The sequence below is a fragment of the Clytia hemisphaerica genome, unplaced genomic scaffold, assembly GCF_902728285.1.
Source record: "Clytia hemisphaerica strain Z4C2 unplaced genomic scaffold, Clytia hemisphaerica genome assembly, whole genome shotgun sequence".
Lineage (NCBI taxonomy): Eukaryota > Metazoa > Cnidaria > Hydrozoa > Leptothecata > Clytiidae > Clytia > Clytia hemisphaerica.
In genome coordinates this window covers 86552-106572 of record NW_027104257.1, presented here as the reverse complement: position 1 = coordinate 106572, position 20021 = coordinate 86552, and the positions used below count along the sequence as shown (strand labels likewise).

Sequence of the window (20021 nt, the reverse complement as noted above, 5' to 3'; positions counted from 1 at the left end):
TTAGCTCCATTATCCAATCTATTTGCTTGGTATCTCGGCAAATAAAAACTAAGGAGATAATATGAGCCTCATGATAAGGTCCTATTTTCACTAAAGCCTTAATTTTTGTAGAACGAAAAAGTTAATTGACATTCTCTAGTGAAACAAGGGCTTTAAATAGTTTTTTCGAAGAAAAACTTGAAAGTGAAACCGAAGCCAATCCCAGTTCGCAGCACCAGCAGACCAGACACCAGATGCAGTGCAGATAGAGTGCAGACAAGTATCGTAAGTGCAGCAACAAAAAGTACTATAAACTGAATCTTCAAACTTCCGAGGGAATACCTAGGTATGGAAAATTTATTTCATTATCAAATTATCAATAGGGTACCGTCAACTGCTCTAACTAACTTGCAACTTGGGGCGATCATTGCCATTGGTCGATCGAAACATGGGACTGTTGCATATCTGGTCTGTATTTTCACTTACTGTAAAATCGAAAGAGAAATCGTGTGTTTTTTAGTACGCCGTTCCTTAACTCAAATCAAATGACTTTGGAGGTTCGGTGAAATGGTGGCAGAATTGCCATGCCGTCCCATGTTTTGTCAGATAGTCCCAAGTTAAGTGAGCAGTTCTGAAGATAGCTAAGTCACTCTTTTCGTCCTTTTTCCAAAAAGCTGGTGGCAGCTTGGTATAATTTGTGTATTTTCCATTTCAAGAGATTTTGCGCAAGTCATTGATGACGCAATAAATCAACAAATAAAAGAAACCAATAAAAGAAAAAAGCTGTAAGTGAGAAAAAATGATTGTTCGTCAATCTTGGGGATTTCCAAAACTCAAGAGATTAAGTTGACGGGTTTCATGAGTTTTCCTGTCACTCTACAAATCAATTTTAAGATCAAATAAACGTCATATGACGTTTTGGTATAGCTAACACACCCACCCACCCCACATAATGTCACTCACAAAAATCTGGTACTTTGCTTCTTTTTATTCAGTCAAGACCAACACCAACTCATGCTCAATGCCATCACCATTTTTGACTCGAGTGTTGCCAGTTGGGTGTTTAAGATAAAAACGGCAATTATTCTTTTTGGCAATTTTTGCCGAAATCGGCAATTTTTTAACAATGTAATGCCGCAGCAGCAAAATATGTTGTCCTTATTATAAGGGCAAAGATGTCAAAGGTGTTTGAAAATTGTGAAATTGTATTGAGGAAAAGGTTTTTCGGATTTTTAAAAGTAATTTTTTCAATTTTTTGTTGCTCATAACATGGTAAAGTTCTAAAATGATATGTAAAAAGATCCTGCATCGATGCCGAAACACAGCCAGTAAGAGAAAACAAAACCCCTGTCGTAACTTTGTTTACATAGACCTTTTTGCCTTTCCATCCGCCGCCATCTTGAATTGTATGCAAAAATAGAGGAACGAAAATGCCGTGGTTGGATTTAGTTGGAATGTATGCAAAACATATGCAAGTTTACACAAAGATTAAAAAGACAACAAAGCATCTTATAAAGAAATATTATAATCATTAGAACAATAAAAGATGGAATTTCTTAATCCAAAAAGAAATATTTACAGAACAATAAAAGCCTTTTAGAAATTTGTTCTTAAAGACATTGCATATTCTGTTTTCATGCCATTAAAAGATTCCACCAAGACGGAGTACACACATCAAACTTTCAAAACACACAGACTGAAAGCAGTAATTATGACGTCACACATTCTGCGGGTTCAGATCAATGTTTTGATTTGATCGTTTGGCGGTTCTATTCCCAGGAGAATAATTTACCGTCAGCCGAATAAGGATTCTTTCTGGACCTTCGCGGGTGATTTTTCAGCTTGAGTTTATGTCTAATGCTATGGTTTTTTGAAGTGCTTGTTCTAAGAGATGAATTTGATTATTTCTAGTTTTCAAAAGAAGCAAATTTAATCTTTCTTCTACAAGATTACACTTTAATATGGGTTGGTGTAATTTAAGATGCACGATCTAACGATTTACGATTCCCGATGCGCGATCCATGCATAAAGTATGCTGATTATTCCTAATAATTATCATAAAACTTAATTAAATAACATAATTCTAAAACGATGGCATAATCTTTTCTCGCTTTTATGTTTACCACGGTAAATTTATGCAACAAAAAAGAAATAGTAAGCAATGGAACTACGAATAATTACGACCGTAAAATTATGAAAAAGACTAACTTACATATTGTTCATAATGAGAGTGAAAGTAAATCCTAACACCCTAACAGAGAGTGAAAGTAAACAATGCACAAGAAATATTTTTGCTCTCAGTTTTAACAATCATAATCGAATATAGGAATTTCTTTCTTAAAAGTAAATAAAAGAATATATTGGCGAACAATATGTTTTGAGGACCGTAATGTACGAAGCAAAAAACAGGTGCTCTATTATGAGAAAGAATTTTCTTTCGGTAAACAATTCCCCTATATTTATTGATTCAAGTTATGAAAAAGAGAGCAAGTACAGAAGGTGAATGCACGTGGCTTCTTTAAATATAATTTGTTTAACCTTGCATAAATGATATTTTCAAAGATAATTAAGTTTCAGCGAATGAAAGTTAGTAAATTACCTAAATATTTTATCATGAATAGCATAATTACACATGAATTAACATATTTTATGCACGGATCGCGAATCGTGCATCGTAAATCGTTAGATCGTGCATCTTAAATTACACCAACCCCTTTAATATAATGACAATTATGCATGTACGTTTTATATTAATACTTTCTTTTTGCATATGTTTTGCATACTTTCTAAGGGAATTTCACCACGGCAATGCGGCCACCATAACTTTTGCATACAATTCAAAATGGCGGATGGAAAGGCGAAAAGGTCTATATGACTCGATTTTGCTATTTATATTTCCAACAAAAACCAGTTGAAAACAAAACTAAGCGAGGCACAGTAGGTCTATTTATTGCAAGGGTGTCAAATATATACCACGTGTTCAATGATAAAATTAACTTTTCTTTCAAAAACGGCAATAATTGCCGAAAACGGCAATTTTCATTTATATATTTACTTTTTTTACTTTTCTGCTGATTCAGCATTTCATCATTTCAAAAATTGCTGTTTTCGGCAATAATTGCCAAAAGAGCAATAATTGCCGTTTTTATCTTAAACACCCAACTGGTTGCGACCAACTCGGCTTCGACTGGTTTATATATATCTAGACCCAACTTGCCCAAACTGATAAAGCTGAATGCTTGCCCAAAGTACTCGTTGCTACCAGCTGGAATGTGACGCGTGCAATAAATGAAAAGGGCTATGAGCTATGGCAGTATAGACCTAACTGTTCATACAAAAATTACGGGAAAGACATATTTTAACTTTGTACCCTATGCTGCATGCAAGCACTTTTAAGCTTAAGTCCTGCAAAAGCGGGACAAAAATCAGTTTTTTGAAGTTTGTAAAAAAAACGCCACATAGAAGAACTTTCAAATTCAGTATGTGAATAGAGCAGTAAAAAATACAACTTTCCTATTTTATTTTTTGCTTTGCGTACTCTTCGCTTTAGAAAATGATTGACAGATTGAAGTTTTTCACCCGCGTCGGAGCTCGTGGGCGTTCGCGGGCGTTCTGCGAGCGTTCTTGGCTCAATCCTTGGACCGCGCTAAAAGACATAGCTGCGATAGATCATTTCGATGGAAGTTGTTAGAATGTTTACAAGGCTCTTGACAGAAAATACTATGTTTTATTGTCAATGATGACAGCGCCGTCATTAATTTTGTTAGATCTGACACACTGTATTGATTTTTGTAAGTGCACTTTATAGTTTTGATTCTCATTGAAGAATCATATTCTGGTTTTCATGTTATTAGATGCTGTTTTAGAGCTTTAGAGCTAACCTTTATGAGCGCACTTGAATCGCTCAATAAAATCTAGCGCATAGAAATCACCCCCGCATAAAGTTAACAGATCTGAAAATACAGCGCTAGGTTTTATGGATTTTTGTAGATAACTGTGTTGCAGAGCGCGCGTACACTCGCACATGTTTCACTACGGATTTTATTTCATATTTCGATTTAAAAGCCTACTCAGTGCGAAAGAGAAATTGTGTATTTTTTAATGCGCAGTTCATTAACTCAAATCAAATGACTTTGGAGGTTTGGTGAAATGGTGGCCGAATTGCCATGCCGTCCCATGTTTTGTCAGATAGTCCCAAGTTAACTTAGAGCAGTTGACGGTAGCTAAGTCACTCTTTTCGTCCTTTTTCCAAAAAGCTGGTGGCAGCTTGGTATAATCTGTGTATTTTCCATTTCAAGAAATTTTGCGCAAGTCATTGATGACGCAAGAAATCAACAAATAAAAGAAACCAATAAAAGAGAAAATGGTAGCCAGATTGCCATCCCATGTTTTGTCAGATAGTCCCAAGTTAGAGTAGTTGATGTTATTAGTCCTCTGCCTGAGTTGGCTACACCGTACCACACCAATCCTATTTTGCGATTGACTGCTTAGAATGCAGAAAACTAATACAAAATTTGATCTGAAAGAATTTCTTTTAGTAGTTATCTTCTTTACTGTGTAAAAATGTGTAAAAAAAATTAGAGAAACAAAAGAGTAGAAAAAAAGAAAACCTTTGTTGGGATCAAAGCATTCGAAAGGCATATGTCTTAAACTTTGACAGTTTCAATATGAAGTTTGACATGTTAGCTCATTATATGATCCATAAATGTACACACATTTCACTAAGTAAAATGTTCATATTGATGGCTAGAAATTTGGCTAGAATGTATAGGAATTTGCAAAATTTGTAAATTTTGCCTGCCAATATTCAATAAGGTGGATGAATAAATAAAAATTCCTGTGATCATTGGTATGTTCGCTCTCATTCGGTCAATTCTATTCTATCACAACAGTGGAACTGCACTAAAGAGAGGCAACTTAGTTACGTCAAACCTGATTCACTGATCCACTAAGCCCTTGCAATACAAGTAAATTGCAAACAAAAAAGGCGGTCCTTTTGAAACGCCTCACCTTTAGCGTTCTCTCTGTTCTTTACAATGTTTCGTTTGCATAATTCAACTCTAACACTTTTGACTGAAAATCACTTGTGGATTTTTCTCACGCATGCGCAATACAGGCTAGGGAAAGCCATTTTCCAGAAACTCAAAATGATTTTCCCAAAGTGGGAATTAACTTTTTTCCCAATCCAAGAATTTGTTTCAGAAATCACATTTCTTGTACTGGAAAGAGAGAATAGAATAAAGCAAAACCCCCTTGCTTATTAATTTTTGGAAAAATGTTTTTGAAAGTTCCCTCTTTTGTCCTAATTCTGCTGTATTAGCCTCCTTTTCAAAAGTTTTCCACCCAGGACATTTTTATTCCAACCCACCCGCTTATTCCAACCCCCCCCGGCTATTAGGTACCTGAGAGTAAATAGTTCATGATATTTATTTTTCCTAGCTTGTAGAGAGCAATCCAGAGCAATTATGCAAAAAGCTTGAGATATCTTTTCTGAATATTAAATTTCAAAAAACTAAAACTTAAAGAAATGTTTTTTGTTTTTTTACAGGTAAATTCCTTCATGGAATCAGCAAGTGCTTCGCCCATTTCCTTTCTACACACCTCACCAACACAACATGACAAAGCTCTCAAATCAGCTTTTTACAATACAGCATCTTTTGTTTTCGCAATTATCAGTGGTATTATCCTGTTGAATACATACTTTGTGCTGCATCCTTTCTTGAGACCATTAATATGGGCATCTTTGGCTGGTGCTTTTATATTTCCTTTTAAGAGGAATGCTACTAAAATTGTTCATGAATGGCTACTAGATCTACAAGTTGATAAAACACCATCCATTGTTGGGATGATGGTCCTTCCTGCCAAAGTTGTCAGTAACGCTGCCAATACTCTTGGATGGGTCATCAAATCATACCAAAGATTGTTATTCATAGTCTTTACAGCATATGTTTTATTCAATCTTTGGCTTCACACTTATTTCTTTGCATGGGCTTTTCAAATTTTTTCATCCTGCCACATGTTTCTATCAACCTTGCTGGCCTTGTTCAGTCAAAAACTGATTGTAAGTATTAAGTATATACATATTTTTTTATCAGAATAGGTAACTTAAATTATGAGAATATCAAGTTGAGGTTTAGATATCTCAAACAACATTTTAATTGAGAATAATGCTTGTTTTCATTAGTACATTATTTTCATTTAAAAAGATTCAATCTTTTATAGTTCCTTTAAATAATTTAATTTGCATGGCTTTTGCAATGCAAGATCAGCAATCATATGTTGTATAAGTTGGCTTTAAAGGGAACGACGCATGGTATATTTATGAAATGCTGATCTAGCATTGGCACAAACACCCATACGGAGGAGTATTTAGGAGTGCTGGATCATAACAAAAACCAAAAGTGACTTTATTCCAAAAAATATATTCAAAAAAGTGAATATAATTTACTACAATGTTCAACAACAACACAAAAAGACTTACATAAAACTGAAAGAAATAAAGAATGTCTTTTTCTTTTGAATGAAATCGAGTGTTTCTATTTTTAAATGAAGACATTCTATTGTGAATTTATTCGAAAACTTCTTTGCAATCTTTTTGTTTACATTTTGTCTTCATTCACTTTCGTTTACTGTTGAAAACATAACAAAGTTTTAGCTATACTCTCAAACCACGTATAACTGTCGGTTAAGCCAATCAGCTTTCGGGCTGACATCAGCATGTATTTCAGAGTATACCATGGAAGTACCAGCAACTCCGACCCCTACTATAAGTATAGCGCTATTCCCTTTAATACATAATGTCAAGAACCTCTTCAATCAAACCGATATTTTTTTTGAAAACTAATAGAATTTATATGCTACTTTTAATTTAGATTTTGGCATTTGTTTTGGGATACATTGTTTTACTCTTTAATTACAAGAAAAGGGACAACCAAACCTTTATGACCGTCATTTCGATGTCTGTTTGGTCTGTTTTGGCGTTACATCTGGCGACGTATGCAGGAAGTCTACAAATACCAATATCTTTGCTATTTCTGGCTATTATGGGAAGAGCCTTATACTTATCACATTATGGCAAACTGCCTGGTATATAATATGTTGATTCAAGTTTTGTCTCAATCATAACTTTACTTCATGCTCAGAATTTTCAAGAATTTTGCATTCATTATAAAATTAGACAAAGAGCTTACATATTTTTCTTTTCTCATTAAAACGTTTAGAGAACTACCTTTGTGTACCCTTCATATCAAATCTATCATGCCTTAAAGTTCGAGAAGACTGAGTTTAGAGTCTAGGTAGGATTAATTTGAAATGTGTGAAGTTGTTGCATTGATTACCTCATGGAACCAGGCACGTCATTTCAACCTAGTACTTCCACCTAATCCCTTTGTGGTGTTTATGGTACGTATAATAACTCTTAATAAGAGAAACTCCAAAGTCTTTTTCTTCTTTTCTCTACTGTAGAATGGATCATGGAGGACGATACTACTTGCTATGAACATCCTTCAGAATCAGTGGAATCTTCACTGCACCAATCAACCAAACCAACCACAATATTTCACCCACCACCGCCACCAGTCAACTCACCAGCACCGCCACCCCAACCACCAGCCACGCACAAGAAAGCTGCAGGATTGAACAGGAGCAATTCAAGAGTTGCAGATGGTATCCATGGTTTCATGAATATGGTTGGAATCAAAACAATCACAAAATCAAGCACTGATACTCTTTTAGAACAATCGGATTCAGATACCAGTGATTACCAACCTGAAACAATAGACACTACTAACCAGATTCCCAAAAAACCACCCAGTGTTGAGAACCTTATACCAGGAAATCCAAAAACTCCAACCAGACCACCAAAACTTGTAAAACGTGTTGCCTTGAAATTAATGCACGATGTTTATAAATCAAAGACAGGACATTCTCATAAGAGAATAAAACGTAGCAGTGATCCTTATTTCATTGCTTTGTTTTGGTTGTTTGCCATCAGTCTTATTGTTCGACATCAATTCATTCTTTACGTCATTGTGGCACCTTTACTGGTCTTCATTGCTTTGAGGTATTGATTTTTGTTTATAAGCAACCAGGTTGCTAAGGATGCTGCCCTCATAATTGCCAATTTTTTCACTATCTCGTAAAGTAAAAACCTTTTTAAATAATTTAACCATAACAAACAATAGTCGATTATATCCGAGGCAATCAAATCAAATTTTTCAGAACACGAGCTAGAATGCTAAGCATCTCCATGGCTGACCCGAAAATTGGTGTTGCTTTTTAAAAAAAGTGTGTATTGAAAACTGAACTGAAGTATTTAAAATCGTTGAATACACATTAAAACTTATAACTCGTACAGTAGATTACCAAGATTCTATGTTCTTTTAAAAAGTTTCTAAGGTTTGGAAAGTGAAAAAACTGGATATTATTCATGGGACCCGCGGCAAGCCATTTTGAGTGAGGGGGGGGGGGGGCAATATTTTGGGAAAAAATGTCACCATGGTTGGGCGACGAAGAAATTCTTTTTACTTTTTACACCCTCAAAACACCTTAAAACGTTATGTAATTGTGGAAAATAATAGTTTTTATGGCTTAAAATTTAATAACTTTAAAAAAAGTATGGCATGGTCTGCGTTGACGGGGCCCATGTCATTGAAGATTTTTGTATTTTGATTAATCCATAGTATGTCAACTCGACTGCATCAATCTTTTATATACAGCAAAACATTATTAGTTCTATTACAAATATTCACAAAAGCTCTTTTTGGTTTATTTCCTTAGATGGATTATCAATCGGTATGAGATACTTGATTTGATGTTATGTAAACTGATCGATGTCATTCATGTGGTCAGAAACTTCTACGAAGACAGAAAGTATATCATTTTTCCTAAACCTGTTCGAAGTATTGGGATCTTTTGTCATGGATTAGACCAACAGGTAATCCATTTTTGTCTTAGATTGGACCAAAATCAGTGTTGAAAGTTTCTCCGTCTCAGACGGATTTCCGTCTCAGCAAAGCAAATAAAGAGGCTTTTCTGTTGCAAAATTCTTTATTATTCACTAAAATTTCATGAAGTGATTGTTTTAATTGTTTTATAATTAAAATCCAATTTCCATCTCAGACGAAAAACCTTGCTTTGACCACTACAAAGTATGATACAATTATTTCAAGCTAATAAGTGACTTTACAAATTCCAACGAGTTACTGATAATATTTATTATGGTTGTCAAAGCAAATTTTTTTCCCCTCAGATGGAAAGCTAAGGGATACAATATAATTAGCTGAGATCTTTCAAATGTTACTGAATTTTTCTTAAATCTGAGAAGGACTGAAGCCCGGAATCTTCGAGCTAGAAAACTTTGAGTTAGCTAAAAAATGTGCAAATTATGACGTCACTCGACTCTAAGTCGATTTTTTATTTTCAATGAGGTCGTAATTTAGCTAACTCGAATATTGCTAACTCGAAGTTTTCTAACTCGAAAATTCCAGGCCTCAGACGGACATGCATATTTTCATACTTCCCCCAAGACGGAAATCCGTTTGAGCTGGAATTTATAACTCTGGATATTAATATAGGACTCTTCTCGTTCTTCTTGAGATTCTTAGAGCCATCTCAGGTATTGTTTTCAAATTATTGTTGCAAAGATAGTTCAACATCACTAAACCTGATATGCGTTTACCATACTGCAGAACCAGAATTTACATTCCTACTCTTAGATATCTCCTCAGCATGGTCCATTGACATTTTCTTTCTTTACAGCTGATGTCAATGATATGCCAATGGACAGATTTGTTCATGACAGCACTCATCATTGTTTGTATGGCATTCGCGGTGGTTCTTCTCACCACATTATTCGCAGTACAGGTATGGAAATGCATTAATCTGCTTTACGCGATTTTTTGCCTTTTTTGCGATTTGCTGGCTCGCTAAATTCAGTGTTCAAAGTTCTTCCGTCGGTGTTCCGTTCCAGTGAAGTTTATAAAGTGCCTTTTATATCTGCTAATTTACTGTGTAAAATCCATTCTCCGTCTCAGACTTTTTGTGACAGACATTGGCGTTTTCAGGGGGATTTTCAACTGATTTTTGGACCTACCCCGGTGGGGTGAAGGTCCTATAAATTCACCTCTGTCCGTTCGTCCGTCTGTCTGTTCGTTACCAGCTTTTCTCGAGATTGAATCATAGGAATCATTTGATTTTTGGTACAAAGGTGCAAAACGGTGATGGCCAAAATGTGACGGAGCCCGATTTTCGAAAAAAAAATTTTTTGGGCAAATTTGGGCCAAAAAACGGCTAAAAAACGGGTTTTTTGGACTTTGTGAAAAATTGGATCATTGATTTTTTCTGATTTTTTGCATGGAATTAGGGTACCATCATAGGTAAAAGATGGCTCAGGGAGATTTTTGCAAAAAGATTTGTTGGCTCAAAAAACGCATGTTTATCTATAACAATCACTATTAATAATGGCCAAATTCGATATTTTTTATAAGCACATTATCAATTACTTAGGTATTAGCTTTTCTCGAGATTAGCTCTTTCATTCTTTATGATTTTTTGCACAAAGATGCGTAACTATAAACCCTCGAATGTGACTGAGCCCGATTTTCGAAAAAAAATGTTTTTGGGCAAATTTGTCCAAAAAACGGCTAAAAAAGGGTTTTTTGGACTTTGTGAAATATTGGATCGTTGTTTTTTTCTGATTTTTTGCATGAAAGTAGGTAAAAGATGGGTCAAGCAGATTTTTGTAAAACAACTTTTCAGCTCAAAAAACGCATCTTTATCTATAAGAATCACTATTAATAAGCATACATCAATGTTCTTAGCCAAATTACTCAATTTTTTGATGAGATAGATGTTTTTTTTATGCTCACGAAGTCTTGAATATGAAAGAATACGAAAGAGCATGAAATTTTGGTTTCTAAACGTTTTTTTTTATAAGAAACAAACGACTAATTTTAATAAATCGTCACTATTTGTGTTCTGAATGATTGTTTAACGTTCATGCTCACGTAGATATCAATTATATATGTGTTAAATGCATAACCAGGTAGGTCCATAAAAGTATCACTTGTTTTCTTAAATGTTGGCCCCCTCACTCGAAATGGTTCGCCGGGGCCCATGAATTAAAGTAAGCTCTGTTTTCTAACGCGTTTGAAATAAATTAATATTCTAAAGATCAGTTGAGAAAATCTCATAAGCTATATACTATGTATATAAACACACCCATGTGTCACAGACCCGCTGGGACCTCAGCCCCACTGGAAAATTTGGCCGAAATTTCGTCCCCGGTACTGAAAATACCGCAAGATTTCAGCTTTCAGCCCCACTGGGAAATTGACTTTGATTACATCCCCATTCAAATTTCATTGTAAAAACTCATCCCACTGGATTTTTCAAGGCTTCGAACAAAAGAATCTCTATCCCCATTGGGATTACAATGGAGAAATTTATCCCCCCTGTGAGAAAAAATTTCACCGAGGCTGTGAGACAGGGGTGTATAAACATGAGAGCTTAAAACATGATCAGCTATCCAGGAGAGAATGCATTTCCTTTTAATTTTTAGGTTCATCACGAGAGTACATTTTTGTTGACGGTGGGTGCCAATGTCGTTAACAAAACTATCGCTGCAAATCAAGATTGGCTTGAGTAAGTACGCAAGTATTTTTATAAGATGATTTTAATTTTTTGAGTTTTAAGCCTAAAAGAGGCCCCCTAGTCACCTTTCAAATCACGCAATCACGCAAAAAAAATTCCAAATCACGTTATCACGAGTCGGATCACGCAATCACGCACTTTAAAATTTTAAATCATGAAATCACGAACTTGAAAAAAAAGGCCAGTCACGCCATCACGAAAACCGCTAAGAGGGCCTCCTAAAAATGTTCTTAACTTTACCGTTAGGTTAATGTTTTTGCTCAATTTCCTAGGAAATTGGGTGTTTTAGAGACCTTGAAATGTTCTTAATTCTTCCTTTATATTTTTACTCTTATAAAAAAAACGCGAAGTTGATGCAAGGCTCGGTTTTAGTTATTCTTTAAAAAATTGTCCTTTTTACCATTTCCACGCATGGAGGGCGTTTCTGAAATTTCTTGTATCATAGCGAAGTGTGTCTTATGAGATTGATCTTTTTAGAGTTTCTTGAAATGGGACAAAGAACGATTATTTCAATCATTAATGAAGTTAAGTATCGGTAGATATTCAAAGATTTATAAAGGCCGAAGGGCTAGATGTCGTGCTTTAGCTGAAAAGTGTGCCGAGGTCAGGTAGAAAATCCTACCTAGGTCACGTGACATTGCAATAGAATTTCAGCGCTTGACCAATAAGAAGCTTCGCAGGTTTTCGAAAACAATATAGCAGCAATATTTTTTGTGATATTCACTTTTTTTGCTTGGAAGAGCACGACATCTAGCTTTTCGGGCTTTACAGAAATCTATGTAGATATTTCGTATCAGCCTGTAGAAAAGTGCTGTAGCGTGAACGAAGGCTAGAGGAAACACGTTGGTCATCGCAAACTATCTATCGATACTTAACCCCGCTATTTTAATCTCGAATGATAAAGAACAAGGAAGTTTCAACGAATCGTTTACAGGATTTTTCATCTTCTTTTTTATAGTTCATACAACCTAAATGAAGAGCAAGTTCGACAATACATGGATCACTGGATGGAAGAAGGCTACCACATGGCAAGAAAAAGAGTTAAAGGTTTGGTTTTTTAAAAAAATACACGCTTTCATTATGAGCAAATTCTTGTGAGCCTCATTATGCTTAGCAAAATGAATTTTTTGAGCATCGAATATACTTATGTTATGCTGATGTAATTAATTTTGCAAGTCACATATTATGCATTTTTTTAAACATATGCTTTATAGGCAACGCTTGAATTTTTCCTAGAATTGAGCAACATATCCTTAAATTGACACATATTTGGAGCAATGTAAATCGTGTATTTTTGTTTACAATAATTGCTTACTTGCTTACTCAGCATTATTCGAACACAATAAGACAATTACAGTAAACTCTCTCTAATTCAAACTTCAATTATTCAAATCTTTCTATAGTTCGAACTAATTCTCAGACCTTGTGAAAGGGAAACCCTTTCTATAAAAAATTCTTATTCTATAATTTGAATCTTTCTGTAACTCAAACTAATGAGATTCCTCGCTCGAATTCGAATTAGCGAGAGTTAAATGTATGAAGTACCTGCCCTGACACTGCCTGGTATGAAATATTCTTCTAACGAAACAGGAATAATTATGAAAACTTTTTAAAGGGGCCTTCTCATCCTTCATTGAAACTAACGATACAACCACGACAGACCACCTGGAAGCTGAACTCACTGTCTTCATGGATAAACTTTATGAGGAGTGGCTGAATTTGGTACGTAAAGTTTCACCTTGAGAACTCACATTTTATCACAACTTTTTTATATCTGAGTATCTGTTTGAAGTTCATTGAATTTCAGAATTTCCCTAGCTTTTGCTCTAACATTTTGAAATAAGGTGTAAATTAACATCAACGATGCGTACTCTTACGTGCATAATAAATATCTCGCAAGCGAGAGGGTTGTACATTTTTGTTTTGTTCCAACCCTCTCCTCCCGGTCCTTATTAGAACCCCCCACCGTGTATAGATTTTTGAAAATATTTTTAGCTGTGAAAAAAGGGTTCTTATTTTGCTCTTAATAGCCTGGTTCTAGTTTATAATTACTTTATTTTAGGGGTTATTTAGAGGTACAAAAATCCACCCCCGGCAATTAGGCCTCCTGTTCATTAAAATTTGAAGATGATTTCAAAGTGCCTCCCTCCCCCCCCCCCGTTTATTCCAAACCCTCTGTTTATTAGCCTGGGAGTATAACCAAAAATAAAAATTCAAATGCATGAATACATCAAAATGCCGTTTCCATAACGAGTAGTTTTAATCTTGTTCTATTGTTGTAACCGATTTTCCAGAATCCAAAAGCATTATCCGTAACATCAAGCTCTGCACCAGACTTGTACAGTTCCACTGAAGACGTCGTCAAAACAGATACACCATCAGAACAACAGCAACCAGGACGGTTATCATTCGTCTGGAAAGTGTATTCTTATTTGAGTATATCCAAACTGACCAATATCTTTTGGCAAAACATGCATACAATGAATTCGGTATCTACTTTAAATTTTTTTTGTCATGTTTATCGTGTATTGCAATAAGTCACTATTATGTCTGTGGGATGTTAAATAGTACACACAATTTGAGAAGAGTTTCGCTGGAACTTAGTGGGAAGGGTGCATTCTTTCGAGAAATTGTAATGTCTACTTTATCCGTTTATTTCGTCTTTCCCATCCTATTTTTTCTTTTTCTTTAGAATTTTCTAAAGATTGAAATATCTTATGTGTGAGTTCATCTATATATTTTTGCAGAAATCTATAAAAATCATCATTCTCCATTTATCATGCTCATTCTTTACACACGCAGGTAATGGATTCCATATTTGTCATAGTGAAAGGGAACGCCAGTCTGGTCATCAACATCATTGGACACGTCTTGTACGTCATCTTCTCCAGCAGTACTTATGTCCTCAACTCCATCGTCTCCATGATCATTTTTTTCACCACGCTCTTCTACTTGTTAAGCTCATCTAAAGACGAATACAAACTCTTAGAATGGTTAACTCAAGTTAGCATGGGGACGAGGCTAGGTGAATCTATTAACAATGCTGTACAAGAGGTCTTTGGAGCTTCACTGAAGATGGCATGTTTTTATGGTGTTTACACGTGGATTACGCATAGTGTGTTTGGAGCAAATCTTGTCTTTATACCTTCAGGTAAATAATATACCTACCGTAAGTTGGTCTAATGTCGCACTTTTTTCATCTAATTCCGTCACCATTCTTTAGAGGTAAGAAGGTTGGAATCACTGATTAAAAAAAGTTTTTTCTCTTTGAGAGGTAGGCAAAGAAATATAGTTTTCAATCAGCGAATCTGACTGTTTTATTATCCCGATCTCTTAAAGACGGGTAACGGAATTAGATGAGGAGTGTTGATATCAGACCAACTTGCGCTAACCGAACCTTGCAATAAAGCTATGTGAAAGGGAATTTGATTTTAGTTTTCAATATCTGGTAACACTCATGAATCTATTAAAGGTCATTTTACTTTTGCACGTCTGAATCTTATCTCCTATCAACCTATGAATTCCATTCTTTCTGTGAAATACGAAGATTTTTCCCGGGGGAGAATATCGGTTATTTGCGGACCGGACTTCCGAAAACCGACCCTTAGAGAGACTAAATTATGAGGGGAAAGTTACAGGAACTAAATCGGCGAAATGTGACCCATTTTTGGACCTACCTCCGGGTGCCCCGGTGGAGGTCCTATAAATTAACCCATGTCCGTTCGTTCGTTCGTTCGTCCGTCCGTCTGTTACCAGCTTTTCTCAGGATTGGCTCATTAGTTTTTTCTGATTTTTTGCACAATGATGCAAAATGGCAATGCCCAGAACGTGACGGAGCCCGATTTTTGAGAAAAAATTTATTTGGGCAAATTTGGGCCAAAAACTACCTAAAAATAGGGTTTTTTGGACTTTGTGCAAAATCCTGTCATTACTTTTTCCTGATTTTGTGTACAAAGATGGAGGGCAAGATTCTCTAAAGAATGGCTGAAGTGGTTTTTCCCGGAAAATTCTTATTCGCCTTAAAAAACGGATTTTCGTATTTTGGGGGAAATTCCCTTTAACCAAATAAGAAAATATAGCTTTTCTCACTGATGACTCACAATTTTTTTCTGATTTTTTGCACAATGATGCAAAATGACAACGCCTAAAATGTGTCGAAGCCCGATTTTCGAAAAAAAATATATTTGGGCAAATTTGGGCCAAAAACTGCCTAAAAATAGGGTTTTTTGGACTTTGTGCAAAATCCTGTTATTACTTTTTTCTGATTTTTTGTACAAAGATGGAGGGCAAGATTCTCTAAAGAATGACTGAAGTTGTTTTTCACGGGAAATTCTTATTCGCCTTAAAAGACGGATTTTCGTATTTTGGGGAAATTCCCTTTAACCAAATAAGAAAGTATAGCTTTTCTCAATGTTGACTCATAATTTTTTTCTGATTTTTTGCACAATGATGCAAAATGGCAATGCCCAAATTGTGACGAAGCCAGATTTTTAAGGAAAATTATTTTGGGCAAATTTGGGCAAAAAACAGCTTAAAAGGTTTTTTGGGCCTGAATGGTTCAAGTGATTTTCGTATTTGGGGAAATTCCTTTTTACCATTTTACATTATTCAACACACAAGCTTTATTTTTCCATTCTGAATTTTTGTACAATTATTGTCACTTTTTTCTTATTTTCATCTGATGTTAATCATTAGGTAGGTCCATTCAGCATGTTGCTTGTTCAACTTTTTTCTTTCTCGTACCTTTAAGAGACCTTCGAGGCTATTTCGACTTTTTGTTGTTTTTGTAACCCTTGGAATTCTTGGGACATTTTTTGTGGAGACTTTGGAATGCAAAAAACGACATTTACCGTCCGCACATACAAAGCACTTATTTTTTCCCATGCTCCTCCCCTCCCGGATTTCTTCCCTTCAGATGTTTCCAATAAACAACTATGATAGATGAATTACCCCAACCTTAAACATAATACCATCCACCGAAATTTAACACTTTTCACATCTTTCAGCATTGGCTGCCTTGTTGGGAGTTGTACCCTTTATTGGGACCTATTGGGCTGCCATACCAGCTTGTCTTGAACTCTTGTTTATACAAAATGATCAAATGAGAGCTGTGTCGCTTATCGTTGCTCATTTTGTACCTACTTATGTGGTAGATACAGCTATCTACAGTGAAATTGGTAAGTACAATTTGTACCATCCCCAGAGACTAACAAAGATAGGTTTTCAATTATTTCGTTGGAGAGTGTTAACACTCTCGGCAATTAATAAAGGTTTCTCTGATGCTCTGATAATAGTCCAGGGAAAGTGTGCTAAAAATGAATACAATTGTGCATTTTTGACTAGAAAGCATGAAATTTGGTACAGTGGTACCTTAGGGGGTCAGAAACATTTTAAGCCTCTGACCCACTTCCGGAACACCTGTTTGTGTATTTTACCGACCAGAATGCCTCCCAGGCAAGAAAAAGAATTTTTATCTTCAAAACATGTCATATGATATAATATCGTTGGAAAGGTTTTCTCACACTGATTCTAAAAAACATCACAACATATATCTGCAAATGGACTGGGTCCGAGTTATGGGCTACGGAAGTAATTTACAGAACAGTCTGCATGCCCGAAAATTTTTTTTATTTTTGTTCCAAAACATGTCATATCATATACCGTTGGAAAGGTTTTTCATACTGATTCTAAAAATCATCATGATATGCATCTCAAAATGGACTGGGCCAGTGAAATAAGCCATAGAAGTAATTTACAGACCAGAACGGCTCCCGGTCATACAAAAAATATTTTTATCTCCAAAACATGTCATGTTATATACTGTTTGAAAGGTTTTTTCAGACTGATTCGAAAAAACATCACAACATGTATTTTAAAAATGGACTAGGACCGAGTTTTGGGCCAGGACTGGCCAGGAGCCATTCTGGTCTGTAAAATACTCCCATGGCCTATAACTCGGACCCAGTCCATTTTGAGATACATATCATGATGATTTTTAGAATCAGTGTGAAAAAACCTTTCCAACAGTATATGATATGACATGTTTTAGAACAAAAAAATTTGGACAATTTGAAAAAATGGACTGGGCCAGTGAAATAAGCCATAGAAGTAATTTACAGACCAGAACGGCTCCCGGTCATACAAAAAATATTTTTATCTCCAAAACATGTCATGTTATATACTGTTTGAAAGGTTTTTTCAGACTGATTCGAAAAAACATCACAACATGTATTTTAAAAATGGACTAGGACCGAGTTTTGGGCCAGGACTGGCCAGGAGCCATTCTGGTCTGTAAAATACTCCCATGGCCTATAACTCGGACCCAGTCCATTTTGAGATACATATCATGATGATTTTTAGAATCAGTGTGAAAAAACCTTTCCAACAGTATATGATATGACATGTTTTAGAACAAAAAAATTTTCGGGCATGCAGACTGGTCTGTAAATTACTTCCGTAGCTCATAACTCGGACCTAGTCCATTTTCAGATATATGTTGTGATGTTTTTTAGAACCAGTGTAAGAAAACCTTTCCAACGATATATCATGCTTTAAAGATAAAAATTCTTTTTCTTGCCTGGGAGGCATTCTGATCGGTAAAATACACAAACAGGTGTTCCGGAAGTGGGTCAGAGGCTTAAAATGTTTCTTACCCCCTAAGGTACCACTGTACCAAATTTCATGCTTTCTAGTCAAAAACGCACAATTGATGCACACTTTCCCTGGACTATAAGACGATGACGGTGTTGACGAAGTTTCAATTGGCAATATGGCAAACAAGTTCAAAATTTTTAAAAAGAAAGTTGTGACAAGGGATAGAGTTAATGAAAATAAAGTTTGAATGTGATGATGTGATTTAAAATGATGTCTGAAATAGTGATAACTTTGTGAAATTCTAAATGGTTTTCTAGTTTTTCGCTTTACTTTTCAATGGTTGAATTGCTCTTTAATTTCTTTATAATTATCGCCAATGTTCTGCTTATAACTAGGAATTCATCCATACTTGACAGCTCTGGCAGTAGCTGGAGGTGTCATCTATCTTGGGTTAGAAGGTGCATTTGTTGGTCCATTTGTTCTCTCGTGTTTGATCGCTGCTGTGGATGTTTATAACAGAATCATGACCAACTCCAATAACATCAGTCCTGTTGATAACCCTAAAAAAAACTGGAGGTTTGTCTTTTCAATGTTTACGTTAAACTCGAACCCAGTCCCTTAGTTCGCTTCTTATCATTCTGATAGCGCTCACGAAAGTCAGTCGAATCACGCCCACCAGTAAAATGGGCGTCAAAAAGTGGTGTGAGGAGGGGGGCTCTGGTTACGAGACTGTACACATGCCTGTCCCAGTGACCCGGTGATAAGTGTCCAGCCCGTAGAGATAAAAAATGAACAAACTATTAGTCATTGGGGATAGAACCAAGCCAAGAAGTGGATTTTTCAAAAATCTTGTCTTTGTATTACCTTATCGTACAGTAAACTCTCTCTTATTCGAACTTCTATTATTCGAATATTTCTATAATTCGAATTTGTTTCCAGTCCTCGTCAAAGGAAACCCTCGTAGAATGCTTTCTATAATTCGAATCTCTCTGTAATTCGAACAAACGAGAGCCCCTATTCGAGTTCGAATTAGCGAAAGGCAACTTAATTCCTTTTGTTCCCCATGAAAATAATTTTCTCTCTGTTATTTCTTAGGCGATCTGTCAGTGAATGCGAACCTTCAATCAAAACAACTTCTTGATTAAAAAAGGATAACATGGTATATACACCCCTCTTTTTCGTTCAAAATAGCAGAATGTGACAGACATTTTTTGGAAGAAAGTAAATTTGTTTTATCGGTGATTATTGGTTGGGTAAGCAACTTTAGAGTTATGTAATGTTGCTATAGTTCACATACTGTTGAACCGTTTCTTCAAAATTTGAGAAAAATAATTCGAATTATATCAACTTTGGTAGTGAACGATTATTTCCAATGGAGACTTTGAAACAGAAAAAGAGAACATTATAAATTGTTATCGTCACTTTCAATCAAGTTCTGTTACTTCCACGAACAGAAAAATAATGCTCTAATTTTATGTTGTATTTACACTTTCTTTTTTGACGAATACACCGTTTAGTAGTGTCGACTGCGCACGCGTCCAAACAATTTTTCATTGTTTTGATTTTAGCGACCGCACTTTCCCGTAAAAAAACGGTAGGTAAAATTCCGGTTCTCGTATAGGCTAGTTCTCGTAAGGAAACCTAGCAGAGAAATGGTAGGTAAAGAACTCCTTTTAATCATAACTTCTTTTCCTCTTGATGAGTTTTTGTGAAATCTTCAGGAGAGATCCATAAAATTATCATTGATATCATGTTCAAATATCTAAATCATTCTCTTTAAAGGAAAGAAAATAATT

At 35.5% G+C, this 20021-nt stretch overlaps 1 protein-coding gene across 1 annotated transcript; it reads left to right on the top strand.

The window, feature by feature from the left end:
- The first annotated feature begins 197 nt into the window (after positions 1-197).
- LOC136816586 (transmembrane protein 245-like) lies at positions 198-19785 on the top strand. The gene is made up of 14 exons (XM_067072922.1): positions 198-325; positions 5528-6040; positions 6852-7065; positions 7444-8041; positions 8758-8914; positions 9739-9843; positions 11540-11622; positions 12590-12678; positions 13247-13353; positions 13926-14120; positions 14434-14782; positions 16638-16808; positions 18621-18801; positions 19321-19785. Exons 2-14 carry the CDS (start codon positions 5540-5542, stop codon positions 19364-19366), a joined length of 2796 nt encoding a protein of 931 aa, XP_066929023.1. The 5' UTR covers positions 198-325; positions 5528-5539; the 3' UTR covers positions 19367-19785.
- Positions 19786-20021: the final 236 nt, after the last annotated feature.

What these genes read in the sequence shown, in the direction of transcription:
- LOC136816586 (XM_067072922.1), top strand. Translation starts at nt 5,540, where the DNA reads ATGGAATCAGCAAGTGCTTCGCCCATTTCCTTTCTACACACCTCACCA. An exon ending in TGTTCAGTCAAAAACTGATT is followed by an intron (nt 6,041 to 6,851) that starts GTAAGTATTAAG and finishes CTTTTAATTTAG; the next exon opens with ATTTTGGCATTTGTTTTGGG. An exon ending in GCAAATCAAGATTGGCTTGA is followed by an intron (nt 11,623 to 12,589) that starts GTAAGTACGCAA and finishes TCTTTTTTATAG; the next exon opens with TTCATACAACCTAAATGAAG.